The sequence below is a fragment of the Lolium rigidum genome, chromosome 2 (assembly GCF_022539505.1).
Source record: "Lolium rigidum isolate FL_2022 chromosome 2, APGP_CSIRO_Lrig_0.1, whole genome shotgun sequence".
NCBI lineage: Eukaryota > Viridiplantae > Streptophyta > Magnoliopsida > Poales > Poaceae > Lolium > Lolium rigidum.
In genome coordinates this window covers 197,495,125-197,509,687 of record NC_061509.1, presented here as the reverse complement: position 1 = coordinate 197,509,687, position 14,563 = coordinate 197,495,125, and the positions used below count along the sequence as shown (strand labels likewise).

General features: G+C 43.3%; 1 protein-coding gene, 1 non-coding gene and 1 pseudogene across 2 annotated transcripts; 2 read left to right on the top strand and 1 right to left on the bottom strand.

Annotated features, from left to right (window-relative positions):
• The first annotated feature begins 573 nt into the window (after window positions 1-573).
• On the top strand, window positions 574-5,420 carry LOC124690450 (annotated as a pseudogene).
• Window positions 5,421-5,547: 127 nt separating this feature from the next.
• Window positions 5,548-12,797, bottom strand: LOC124692801 (protein ACTIVITY OF BC1 COMPLEX KINASE 8, chloroplastic-like; the record flags this gene model as incomplete). Its single annotated transcript, XM_047226233.1, is given in 20 exon segments — window positions 5,548-5,938; window positions 6,015-6,074; window positions 6,196-6,285; window positions 6,392-6,490; window positions 6,601-6,655; window positions 6,756-6,816; window positions 6,903-6,983; window positions 7,102-7,226; window positions 7,369-7,457; window positions 7,544-7,613; window positions 7,689-7,762; window positions 7,915-7,984; window positions 8,061-8,140; window positions 8,231-8,341; window positions 8,817-8,915; window positions 9,020-9,120; window positions 9,228-9,348; window positions 11,086-11,252; window positions 11,996-12,131; window positions 12,696-12,797. Coding segments are annotated over 20 exon segments (1,908 nt in total), but the record flags the coding sequence as incomplete, so codon positions are not given.
• A 1,092-nt stretch (window positions 12,798-13,889) lies between these two features.
• On the top strand, window positions 13,890-13,961 carry TRNAW-CCA. Its single transcript has one exon. It is a non-coding gene; the product is annotated as a tRNA-Trp (tRNA).
• The last annotated feature ends 602 nt before the right edge of the window (window positions 13,962-14,563 follow it).

The following is a 14,563-nucleotide window of genomic DNA, read 5'->3' as shown; positions in this document are numbered from 1 at the left end:
AAACCAGTGTGGAGACCGGGCGCACGAGGACCGCGTCCACGAGATCTCCGGCACCATGTCAGCAGATGCCGCCGTGACCCCTCTCTGCTCCCTCCCTATTCTTTCCACTAGCTCCATCAATTCACCTGCCCCACCGCAACACCTTCTCCTACTCCCTCCTCCACTACCCATAATCACTTCCATGTGGGGGCCGCCACCCATGTGGCCCACAGGTCGGTCTGATTTCAATGTTCCCGCACGCTGTAGCCCCTCTGCCCGCGGCATAGGCGATGGTCCCGTCGCCCAGTAGAACATTTTAGGTCGGAACATCGACACACACACAGCACGCACTTCGAGCTTAATTAAAAGCTACTGTACAGAAATTTATCTCACCCATTCCTCTAGCTTCCGTCGTCTAGCAAGAGAGAGAGAGAGGAAGGAGGAGGCCGAGCTATCGGCGGCGCGGCGGCGGCGGCGGCGCAGCAGATCGAATCGGGCCCGTGCAGCTCGGTGGATCTGGTTGGAAGGGAGGACTAGCCGGTGGGGCCCGCCCATGCGTAGGTGAGGTGGGGCCCAACTCGAGCTACAGCAGGAATGGCGGCGGCGGCGGCGGCGATGGGGAGGTGGCGGGCGGTGACCGTCGCTGTGCTGTTGGTGGTTGCGGGGGTGGGGCATGTCGTCGCCAACACGGAAGGTAAGCTTGCCTGATCTGCTACATGATTCTTCTGTACTTCTGTGTTGTTAGCTTTGTTTGCTTTGATGTGGTCGGTTGGTTTGGTGTATGGTTTGTGATTTTCAGTTGCCTTTATTAGCAACAAGTTCGAGATGGGGAATTGGGAGGTCCAACCCTGTAGAGGGGGTGGAATAGTTGAGCTCATATCATTTGTTTTGCATACTAGGGATAAAAATCTGGTCTTCTTCTTACTCCAAACCAAAAGAAATGGGCTTTATGAGAAATTGCTATTTTGACTCTTAGGTAAAAAATATTCCATTTGATCTGTGCCCGCCTGGGTGAAGCCGGGTGTGCTCTTGTAATGGCTAGCCGCCCGTAAGAAACCCTTTGTTGCAAGATTGCTGCATCATAAAACAGTACGTACTACATGTGTCGCCATGCTCTACCAATTCTACCAATTGATGACCCAGCTGCTCCATAGTCTATTTACTGTTTAGGAACCTTTGGTTACATAACTTACGCCCAGCATACCTAACCTGTTCCTTTGCAAACAACTTTTGCTTATAGTTATTCTCAATAAGCTTATCACAGATGAATTGTAAGTTTGTAACTAATGTTTACCTTTTGTCAACAGGTGATGCTCTGTATAACCTGCGGCAGAGCTTGAAGGATGCTAACAATGTTTTGCAGAGTTGGGATCCAACTCTGGTTAATCCTTGTACATGGTTCCATGTTACATGTAACAATGATAACAGTGTAATTAGAGTGTAAGTCGATGAACGACTCTGGTTCATACATTGCAGCTGCTGAAGATTGCTCACCTTCATTCTAACTTTTCGCTCTTTTCAGTGACCTTGGAAATGCACAGTTATCTGGCGTATTAGTGTCCCAGCTTGGGCAGCTGAAAAATCTCCAATATTTGTAAGTTTTCTAAGGCTTGCACAATATTTTCAAGCTTGTATATTAGAAGTTACACAATCCACTTCTTTATCCTTTTTTTTTTAACTCTAAATCTTTACTGTCAGTTGTGTAACTTACATCTGTTATAGTACTCTAGAGGAACCCAATCACTTCTATAGTGGGGCTATAGCCAAAGATAGACTCCACCTAATTTAATAAACCGTCTCCTTATGCAAACCGCTAACTGAGATCGAGTCCCCATATGACATGGTGGGTGGAAGGTCAGATCTTCTGCCATCAGCGCATCGAGGTGTCCAGGATGTGACCATTTGTACCAGATAGTTTGGGGCATTGTGCACTGCTATGTGACATAACATTGGATCAGAGCTATAAAACTGACCACCTACATCTGGCTGGTCTGCTCCAACCGCTGCTTGTCTAGGATCAGATGCAATTCACGCTCATGCCTCCCAAATGCATCTCCCACATAAGCATATCGTCTTGGGCGGAGATGACCGACTAGCTGTACAGATAAGATCCTTGTGCACAGCAGATATGAACTTAACCTTGAATTGAACCTTCAATTGTTTTGGTTAGATGGCCAAAACTCTGTATTATATTTGCACAATGCTGCTGTATTTGCAAAGCACATTTGCCATGTGTATCAGGAATGCACACCTTTTTAGATTTATACACTTGAGCGCATGACTGTTTTGAAGATGACATATCCTTCGTTGCCACATTTTGCTTATATATTGTGCCTGCTGTAATGTGTTTCTTTGCACCTGGAAACTGATATTTATTCCTTTTGTCATAGGGAGCTTTACAGCAACAACATAAGCGGGCCAATACCCGCTGAACTGGGCAACCTAACTAGCCTAGTCAGTTTGGATCTGTATCTGAACAAGTTCACTGGAGTTATTCCTGACAGCTTGGGGAATCTATTGAAGCTTCGCTTCCTGTAAGAATAGGTCTTTTTGTCTCCATGTTACTTTTATATTTGGCTTATTTTCAGTTGATATGTACTTCTGAGTTCTGATAGCTGTTTTAGTCTTGCATGATTTTTTTTCTCCTTTTGGAGAATGAGGCTTGCAATCTAGAATTGGAGATATATTCTCAGTAAACATACATCCAGATTCTAGAATGCTAACTTTGTACTTCATTCCTCTCTATGTTAGGATTTTGTGTTTGTACCATTCAGTTTTCTATTTTTTTATTGCAGCATTTATTACATTCTATTCGTAAGTTTCTAACTTTACTATGCCTACTTGGAAGGATAGCCGTCTTAATAACAACAGCATGTCGGGTCAAATTCCTAAATCCTTGACCGATATCACTACCCTCCAAGTACTGTAAGTTGCACGTTGTACTCTTTCATTCTTTTCCATGTAGGTACATTTTCTGTTGGGCTGAGTATATTACTATAATGCAGGGATCTCTCAAACAACAACCTCTCAGGAGCAGTTCCATCGACTGGTTCTTTTTCACTCTTCACCCCCATAAGGTCTTTTGTCTGGAAAAGATTGAATGATGTTTAACCATCTGCATTGCCAGTTTGAATAACGAATCTTACTTTTTCTCAGTTTTGCGAATAACCCACTTCTTTGTGGTCCTGGTACTACAAAGCCCTGCCCTGGGGAACCTCCTTTTTCCCCACCTCCTCCATACAATCCTCCAACACCACCAAGTCAATCAGCAGGTAGTTTCCTCAATCTTCTTGTATTTCGTGTCGTATCAGTATTGAATGCAATAGAAAAGATCGCAATCTGGGTGGCATGTGCTTGATGGATTTTCGTTCCTTTAGGTGCCTCTAGCACTGGAGCTATCGCTGGTGGTGTTGCTGCTGGTGCAGCTCTGGTGTTTGCGGTTCCTGCCATTGCATTTGCAATGTGGCGCCGTCGTAAACCTGAAGAACATTTCTTCGATGTGCCTGGTCAGATTCTAGTGATAAATTTCTTTTATTTTAAAAAATTGGGTGCTCATGTTTTCCATACCACATGTTTTATTCACATGTCATCTCATTTTCTTCAGCTGAGGAAGATCCAGAAGTCCATCTCGGTCAGCTTAAGAAGTTCTCATTGCGAGAGCTTCAGGTTGCATCCGACAATTTTAATAATAAGAACATTTTAGGAAGAGGTGGTTTTGGTAAAGTGTACAAGGGAGGCTTGCAGATGGTACATTGGTAGCAGTGAAAAGATTAAAAGAGGAGCGTACCCCTGGTGGTGAGCTTCAGTTCCAAACAGAAGTTGAAATGATTAGCATGGCAGTGCATAGGAACCTTCTTCGACTTCGTGGTTTCTGCATGACACCTACTGAACGGTTACTGGTCTATCCATACATGGCTAATGGAAGTGTTGCATCACGTTTGCGAGGTACTTTGTTCTTTCATGTAATAACCAATACATTTCAAATATGGCTTACAGAACCAATAGATAATTTTAATATGACAGTTTCTGCGTGAGATATGCTGATATATTTTTGTTTTCATCTATGGTGCTTGATTTCATAGAGCGGCAGCCAAATGAACCACCTCTTGAATGGGATACCAGAAGACGGATTGCACTTGGATCTGCAAGGGGACTCTCTTACTTGCACGATCATTGTGACCCCAAGATCATCCACCGTGATGTCAAAGCTGCAAATATTCTTTTGGACGAGGACTTTGAGGCAGTTGTGGGTGATTTTGGGCTTGCCAAACTCATGGATTACAAGGATACTCATGTAACAACCGCTGTTCGTGGAACAATTGGACACATTGCTCCAGAGTACCTTTCCACTGGAAAGTCCTCTGAGAAGACTGATGTTTTCGGCTACGGGATCACACTTCTGGAACTTATTACTGGGCAGAGGGCATTTGATCTGGCTCGCCTTGCAAATGATGACGATGTTATGCTTCTTGATTGGGTAAGTAATTGTCAAAAGTGAGCGTAAATTATCATCACACAATATCTAATGTTTTCCTATGATCGTACCTTTTGGCTGTTCGTGGGTTCTGGTTTAAGAGTTATTTAAATGATTGTCACCCAAGTCCATGTGATGATGAGCTGCCCTTGGCCCCTTTAGCTTGTTATGTAGAGGTTATACATTGGTGGGTGACAAGCTGGCTGATCATCCTTCCAGGACACCAGTTATGTTTAGAATGTGCTAATATGCTGTCACTAGAGACAACCAGTTGTATCACATGCCTGATGCATTAAAAATGCCAGTTATCAGAACAATGATATATGCTGACTTTGCTCAATGCAGTAAACAACTGGTTAAATTCATAATTTAACTACCAATTCTACAGGTCAAAGGATTATTGAAGGAGAAAAAGGTGGAGATGCTGGTGGACCCAGACTTGAAGAGCAACTACGAAGAGACAGAGGTGGAGTCACTGATCCAGGTGGCACTGCTCTGCACCCAGGGCTCCCCGATGGAGCGCCCCAAGATGTCGGAGGTGGTGAGGATGCTCGAAGGTGACGGCTTGGCAGAGAGATGGGAGGAATGGCAGAAGGTGGAGGTGGTCAGGCAGGAGGCTGAGTTGGCTCCTCTTCGCAACGACTGGATTGTTGACTCCACGTATAACCTCCGCGCTGTGGAACTGTCTGGCCCAAGGTGACCGACACCGTTCTCCAGGATGGGCAAAAATCAACATCCCATTCAGTCTAATTATTGTTTTGTGTATATGAAAGTTAGCTGGTTTTGCTTAGTAACAATTTTAAAAGATGAAACTATTTTCCCGTTTCATCACTAGACTCAGAAATTGAGGTAGGCTGCAGCCATTTGTCAAGGTAAAAGGCATACACTTTGTGTTGAATTTGTAAGACACTGTTGTAGCAATCTGATGTACGTGTGCAATGTGTGATTCTGCAAACTTTCTGTTGTAGGTCTTTCATTTCTCATTTTCTCTTTGATGTCTCGCAAGTAATTTCATTCTTGTCCAGTGTGGGATTAGCACCCAGGCATCAAAGCCGTTGCAACTAAGGTCATGTTAGACTGTCAGTAGCCAGCCATAAGAACATATCGACAGTCTGATAAACTGGCGTAGGCGAAATAAAGTGTTACAGGGTGCACGAGTTGTGCTATACTGCTTATATTTACCCTACCATTATACACTATGTACATCTCTTTATCTATTACGCCGCATGTACAGAGATTATCATATTCATACACTGATGGCTATGCTACATCACCTCGTGGGGTAAAATCGCACAGGGGCAAAAAAAAGGTGGACGAGAACCGAAAAGGATGGCACTGAAAAAAGAAAGGGTCAGCTTGATGAAGAACTCAGGCAGTGCCAGTTATCAGTCTCTCCTGCTGGTCCAGCTTCTTCACCTTGAGAAGGCCAAGCAGGATTTGTATACCAAAGAACGCGCAAAGAGAGTATCCAATGGTTGCTGGCATCTGCATTGATAATTGGAACGTTGTTGAAGAATTTTGTGCTGAGTGATTTGCTGAAAGATGAATGCAGTAAACTTACCCGAACCGAATTGAGGTGCAGAATCGTAGAGAGGTTTACCAAACTGCCTGCAGCGACTCCCTGGGTGACAGATAGCAGCATTTTAGAATGGTGTTGCGCTCAAAATTCTAACATGGACAGCCCTAAATTCATAGTCAGCATAGTAACACAACATAAAGCTTCGTTAATTGACTGAACTCACATATCCAATTGTTTTCTGTACAGCAGCAACTCTTTGAAATGATCTTTCTGATTCTAATGCTCTGACACGAAGCTTCAGATCACCTTGCTCCTATTAGAAACAGAATATAACAGAATATTAGACCATTGAGTTCATTGTTCAATGGCACCAGCAAACCACAGAAATATAGGAAAGTGGCAATGTAGATTGTAGATACCAAACGCTCAATGATCTGTGCAAGCTTTTCAACTCTGTCAGGTTGACGAAACACATTGTAGAATGCACGGGACTGCCTGTCCCATCTCTTCCTTGCATCCTGATGTATCATGTGGAGCACTTAAAACCATCAATATCATACTAAACATTTACGTATGCGCTATCAGTTAAATAGGTTGAAACTATGGACCAAAGGTTAAGAATACCTACCTTAACAAGTACTTCAACACCAGCTTCATTAAATCTGAGTAGCTCCATGGCATATCTAGGGAGTTTAAATAGATGTATCAAGTCAGACCTAGAAGCCCATGTTGAAATTGTGCCAATTAAGAACATGGCATGTTACTGATAAAGAAAATACTCACGGCTTAGCAATCTCTGTAATATCAAATCTGGGATCTAGACCTTTCCCAATACCATCCAGTACTGCAAAGAATGGAGAAAGCATAAGGAACCATGAACCTATCACAGTATGTACAACCATGTTTCGCCTCATGTAAAAGTTATCAGACCTGAGAATGCTCTGACAACAAATGTAAAGGTGGCAGGAAACCGAAATGGTTGATCAGCAGCAATTGCCAAAAGATCCTCTCCTGTAGAATTTTTTATTCGAGTCAAAACTAAAAGCAAAAGTAATAGAATGACATATGTGTTGACATGCTTCTTTCTAGCACGTTCCATGTGACATTGCAGAAATCAGTGATCAAGTACCTATAGCTGCAAGTCTCTGCTTCTTCTTTTCAAACTTCTCTTCCTTAGATAGTTGTTTTTTAAATCCTGGTTCCACGGTTTGCATCTCTCTCTCTTTCCTTTGTGCAGCTAGACGCTCTTCAAAGCTATAAAATAAATAAACAGAATAAAGTGAGGCCACGCACCATTGTTCATCTTAGTTAACAAAAATTACATGTAACTAATTAAAAGAAGCAACCTTCACATTTAACAAAGTTTGCATGTAATGTATTACATGTGACTACCTACCTATCAAGAAAAAATTGAGCTGTTCTTCTCACGGCTGTCATATCTCCAGTAGGAACAAGGACACCCATTTGAACCATTGCTTGAAGAACCTGCATAAATACACACTTAGATATTTTGCAAAAACTTTCCAGGGCCTGAATTACACTCAGCATGTAAACTACCAAGAAAAACATACTTTATCCGGATCCTTTTCATAAACTCCATAAAATACTTCAAGCAACCCTTCACGGATATTTGGACTAATACTGCAAGCAAGAAAAATGAATATTAGATTAACTATATAAATGGACTTTGCAGGGGACAAAACGATCATATGCAACCTTCCCATCATCCCGAAGTCATAGAAGATAAGCCTCCCACCATTGGCATCATCAACAGCAATGTTCCCAGGATGCTGTAAGGAAAATTAATTTAACCAGCGCCCTGCTGCATTTAATCGAGGTGCTAAAAAGGCGCACAAAACAGTAAATATGATTTGATGTCATGGAATTTCTATCTTGGAGACAATTATAGCATCATTCAGTACTTATGTACAGTGTAACTAACCGGGTCAGCATGGAAAAATCCATGCGATAAGATCTGCTCAAGGTAGGACTCGACAGCATACCGGCCTAACCTGAAAGAGATTGAAACAACCAACGTCAAGTGGCACATCAAATTAAAGTTGCGCCTGACTAGTATTTAGTGCATACCTTTTCCTATCAAGTCCTAACTTATCTATCTGCTGTATCCTATTTATCTTGATTCCTGGGACATACTCCATTGTTAGAACCTGCAAAGGACACAAAATAAACTTAAGTTTGTTTTTCTGTTCTGTTTTGCTTGAGAATCTATTCACAAATTTCTGTGTAGAATAAGGAACCTGAGGCGTAGTATACTCCCAGTAAATTGATGGGACCTTGACATAATCCATGTTTTTGAAGTTTTCAGCAAACTTTTCAGCATTAAATGCTTCCTTGGTGTAGTCAATTTCCTAAAAAGAACCATGAGTTGATCAGATAATTAGATTTGATGTAAATAAAGAAGAAACACCAAAAACCAAATGGATGATTTGAGTTTTTTAATCTAATACAATCTGAGAAAATATGTTGACATGAAGTATCGGACCAAGAAAGAGCATGATAATTGATAAATGATCTAGTAATACAGACAAATGTCTACATAAAGATACTAATCTCTCAAGCACGCCCCTCACACTAATATGAAAAGCCTCAACAGCAGCACATATCTTTATGATGCCTAGAGAACTCTATCTATTCACCAGATGATAATTTACTTTCATGGAGGAAAGATGTATAAGTGAACAGATTTTTTTCAGAATGTCTTTCTAAATAACATGCATGTTTTCAAAACCCTGAGTTTCGATAAGCATGAGATGGTAACAGAACATAGGTTGTGAAACATAAGACAGCTGCACCCAAGTCAAAAGGTTAAATTACCGAAATTACCTGATATAATACATTGGCACATTCGTCATATATAGCAACCCAGTCTCTTTTGGCACCATCTGACTTGGGATCCACTTTCTGAAGGTACTCTGCTATTACCTAGAAGAGAATCAGTTGAGTCATTACCTGATGGTTTCAAAAGAAAGAAATAATAACAGAACAGTACAATATGATAGGGAAAAATTCAGATTCAAGTGACTTGCCCTTAAGTTCTTCAGATCAATATCAAACAGCTCTTTCAGACCAGGTCTTTGCACTTTGAGTACAACTTCTTGGCCATTCAGGCTTGCCCGATGAACCTGGCCTGCCAAAAAGGGATATAATGTTATAGTGTCAAGTTGGTTAACAATATCAAATGTCTTGGCTTTAGTTAATATTCACAATTGCATATCTAGCCTTCAAGGTTATTACCGAGGCTAGCAGCAGCTATTGGTTCAAAGTCGAATCGATCAAATATCTCATTTACAGATGCTCCCAACTCTTCTTCAATAGTTGATACAGCTGTCTCTGAAGGAAATGGGGGGACTTGATCCTAGAAAAAAATCATAACGCTATTTCAGTATAAAGCATGGACATAGCACTGCTAATTACAAAAATCTAGAAAACATATGAGAACTTTCAACTATCAGTGCATCATACCAGATAAAACTACACATTTCTCTTCTTTGTCAGACATTGGTAACTGGGACGGACAAGAATGACTATTTTACTAGGCTGGTCAAATAATTAATGAGCTAACTTCTGATACATATTTATGCGTAAATTTGCAACTGGAGGTGTAGCCTCTATGGAATTTTGACCACCAAAAATCAAGCGCACACGGCTGAAGATCATAATCTAGAGGTGAAGACCGAGATTAGCCGGCATTAACAGAAGCAGTAGACCGAAGAATTTGAAGGATTGATAATGGCGGATGTGGTCTTAAAGAGCGTTAAATGTTTGGTTTTGATCAAGTCACCTAAAAAAATGGTGTTTCATATGCAGATGAGAGAATTCCTTATTTGGCCCTCGTTGAAATTTGACTTCCTTTCTTGACCCTGGAAAATTTGTTCTTCCCTTTTTGACACTGAATTTTCAGTTGGTTCCTCATATGGCCCTCTAGTGCAATTTAAGTGCTAACGGTGTTAACTAGGTACCTAAGATGACGCTTTTGCCCCCGGTGCAATATGTGACTTAGGATCAGGTTTGGCGGGCACCTCCTTGGGTGAGGCATTTGTCTTTCGAGACAGCACCCACCGCATCGTTTCGTGTTCGTGGAGGGTATCTGCTAAAGGTCAAGTGGGAGCTGGCAGCTCGTGGTGCTGGGCGCGCATCCCACGTTGGGCAACTACAGGATCGCACCCGACGGGCTCACCATAATGGCCTTACGAGCATAGCCACTTCCGACTTCTGCAGCTCGGTCAGTTCGCAGCATCGCTGTGCCTCGGCCAAGTCCGACTGACGCCGTGCCTTAGCCAAGCCCGATCGCTCCGCTGCGTACGCTTGCTCGCCAGCCGTCCCGCTCAGCCAGCTCGCCGCGCTCACCATGCGAGTTGTGTGATGCTTTGCCTCATTGCTAGCTAGTGTGTGGCTACACTATGGGCTATGGAGGCATATGCATGCTAGCTCAACTAGCTAGCTCCCCAAGCATACGTACGCTGCAGCAAGTATGGTACACGCGAGGCGAGAAGGTGGCGTATGCACGTGGGCTAGGAGGCGGTCGCCACGAATTGGATTAAATTCGATCAGTTTATTTTTGCAGATATCCACAGCCAACAGATTGAAACAGGGTCATATTGGTCCAAGAAAAGAAATACTAACGGCAAGAGCAAACAGAGATGACGGGAGGGCCATATAAGGAATCAAATGAATATTTAGTGTCAAAAAGGGAAGAACTTTTTTTACAGGGCCAAAAAAGGAAGTCAAATTTTAACGAGGGTCAAATAAGGAATTCTCTCTATGCAGATAGGGTGATCCAAAGCAAGCTTTATGGGAATTTGATAGAGCCACAATTTAAACCCCAGATATAATCTTTGAAGTTAAACCTAAGTGCATATTTTGTTAATTTTTTTACAGATATCCATGGTCATAGTAACTACTTCTGTTTTGAAACTCACAAACTTTTCCTTAGGACTACTGAAGCAAGACCTTATACTTTTCTAATAAGAAAGTACAGGTTTCCTATAGCAATCTATGACAGATCCAAACTTCCAACTGACCAATATCCACCACAGCTGCTATGAATGTGCCCAGTTATATTTTGGTAAAGGATAGAAGTGTAGATGCAAACCTGCAATTCAGATAACTGATCCACATATTCTTGTGGAAGAATGTCTACTCTGGTGGAGAATTGCTGCCCTATTTTAATAAATGTGGGGCCTAATCTCAAAATACTCTCCTTCAGCCACTTGGCGAGAACTCTCCTCCTCATTTTCCTTTTCTCTTCCGTCATCCCCCCTATAGAAGTAATCATAGAAGTCTAATGAATCTAAACAGTTTCATAGTAGTAAAATTCCACAGCATTAGAGAATGCTTTAGGCAAACAATTTTACACGTAATATGTAGGAAACTACAGGACAACAACGAACACCATCCAGTAAGAGATATGTTAAGTGCATTGACCAAACTGCAATATACGATGATTTATAGGATGAAGATTCTACTGGCCTACATTATTTGTGAAAGTTATGATAAACATTTTTCTTTTGCAGGCGAAGTGATCACGTCCTATGATCAGATATTGAGGCACCCTATAATGACATGTAAGTAAAAGTAGGTGCGATTATACTATATCTAAGAAACTATGGATTTTGCCATTATTTGGTAATTACATAAATAATTTTAAATATGCATCTCTTAATTATTTTGGTAACACATATACTAATACAAAGAAACATCTAAGGCTGCACACGCTTGATGAGAATAAAATTAACCGTGCAAAATTTGGCAATTCAAAGTTACAACAATACTTTGGTGCTCCCTGTAATATAAGATGTTATTGCGACCAGTTACATGTTGGTTGCAATACCATCTTATATTATAGGACGGAGGGATTATTATGGGACATAACCCAAAGAATGTACAAGAAAAAGACTGACATAGTGGAGCAGGAAAGATACGTAAATTCAGGTACGTAAAAGTTGAATTGTATATGGAGTAACATTTAATGTGGTATCATTTGTGTTGGTTCAAGCTCTAACCTCGATAAGTGAACTTCTGGTTGTTTAGCCAAACCTTGAATATAAATGAGAAAACCGAGCCCCATATTTCCAAAGTTCTTTGAATCGTGGAGTAGGTTTTAAACCGGTTCCAGCGACCGCCGGGAACAACAGACACCTGCAAGATTTAGATGTTGAGCCCCCCAAAAAGAGAAAGTAACAACGTACAATCAAAAGTTATTTGGCTGGTTGCCAATGAAACAATATTAACGCAAATCATGGAGCCAAAATGAGCATCGTGGAAAGCCATGCTTCCAGCCTCACGGGATACAGTGAACTAACTGATCCGCTTGTTTCTTTTTTTCTCTAACTAAGCAACCAATTCTCCACCACGGTTTTCATACTCATCTATTTTGTTTTAGAATCCATTAATATGGAACCAAAACAGTGATAAGGTTGGGAACCACGGTTGTTATGTTACTACTCCTTTCTAATATACTGGTACTACTCTGCTCCTGCTCCTGCCTGCATTTTGCTTCATTCCAGCTAGAACAAAACATGGAAGTAATTACTCCTCGCATTTGAGCGACGTGTCATTGAAGTCAAGCTGAGGTCATGCTTTAGTCAAACCAACATCCAGCGGAGATGCTGAACATTTGTGCATCTGTCTTTTAACTGTAACAGGCTAATGATCGCGCAGCATCGATGCACAGGAGATACTACTGAGGAAGCAGATATTCACCTTGGGCAAGTCCTCCCCGTTGCTCTGCTTAAACCAGGCGTCCTCCTTGCTGATCTCCTCCACCCTCTTCTTCCTCCTCCTCTCGTCCTCCCCAGGCGCAGGGCCGGATACGACGGAAACGGTGGCCGGTTTCACGGTCGCGCCGTTCCTACTCCCGCTGCCGTTGCCGTTGCCGTTGGAGGCGAGGTAGGCCTCGACGGCGGCATCGTCGTAGCCGACCCTGCCGGCGGTCCCGTTGAGCCCGAACTTCCTGGCCTCCTCATCGGTGAGCCCGGAGGAGGCCTGCTCCTCGAGGACGGATAGGACCAGGCGGTCCTTGGGCCGGCGGCGGAGGCGGAGCGGCGGCGGGGACCGGCGGAGGCGGAGGTGGTCGGGGACGGAGAGCGAGGTGGAGGCGACGAGGGAGGCCGCCGCGGCCGCGACGGACATGGCGGGGCCGGGGCTAGGGTTTGGAAGCGAGGGAGGGCGGAGCGGCGGAGGAGGAGGGAGTGGTGTGGAGGAGAGAGGCGAGGAGCGGGAAGGGGAGAGAGAGAGGTTGTGGGAGTGGACTTGGTGGAGCCACATGGTTGGCACGGAGGATCAGGCCATCTGACGTGGGGAGACGCGATTGGGTGGAGGGGAGTTGGCGGGGCCCGGATGGCGGGGAAAGATCACGTGGAGACTTTGGCCTTTTGGAGCACACGTGGAAAGGGCTCAGACCTCTACTTCTTTTTTTGTTCGTTCTCTCTCGTGGCCTCCTTGGTTGTGCGTGTCCTTTTGGTTGGAGCTGTGTTGCGTCTGTTGTGAACCTGTGATGCCCTGATTCTGCTATGCGCCAAGTGCCCAGCCACACGGATGCTGTAGCAAACCAGCAATCTCCGACTAGTTCATACAGACTACAACAGGTGTGCAACGATACAGCACGTCATGCCTGAATACATCCGCAATGACGATATATGAGAAATCGCGCGCGACCTCCTCCTGTACTACCTATTGAATTCAACATAATGAGTGACCCCGCGAAAAGAAAAGAATTCGACACAATGAACCGACAACACTTATTATGCAAACAGTAATGTCCTGCGAGGCGAGGAGCTGTGCAGTAGTCGTAGAGGGTATGACGAGTTGCGAAAATCTTCCGACAGACGAAGCTGCACCTAAAACAGCATGCACGTAAGGTTTTAGATATCCTTGTTTCTCGTATACAGCATCGCCGGATCCTTGGCGCAATGGTAGCGCGTCTGACTCCAGATCAGAAGGTTGCGTGTTCGATTCACGTAGGGTTCAATCCCTCGAATTGATTCCGGTTCTTATTTTTTTCCTTTTTCATTTCACAAGCCTTCCCCGTCCAAGGAGAGCAAGCCGATTCCTTCTGTGAATCTCTTTTTTGAAGGAATTCGTACTGTAATAACGTATAGCAAAACTGCAGTGTTTTACGGAACTGCTTTACTGCCACTGCCACTCGTCTTCAAGCTCCCGCTCGTCTGACCTCTGGGCCATACTGGCCGAGGCCTCTAATCCGCTACGGGCCAGCCGAGGGTAGTAGCGGGCTCGCCAATCTGAATCCCTCGCGCCAGAGTCCAGAGGCAGACAGCAGCTCTGCCTTGTCTCAAAAAACAAAAAAGTTAGCAGCTCTGCCTGTTGTTTTATCAGACATGAACTTTTCTAGCTGCATGCATGTTGTTGTATGATGTTTCTTTTGTTCCATAGTTTCAAGCTCTATATTAATCTTTTTTTTTAACAGCAGAAGGGTCCCGAAGGACCCGAACATCACATTCTATTGAGTACTATTACAACCGATTCGATTACACCAAGGGAGCAAAGGATAAAGAAAATTACAGGCTGATCCTTGGATTTTGCAAAGAGGACCCTAACATAAAATTTGAAAA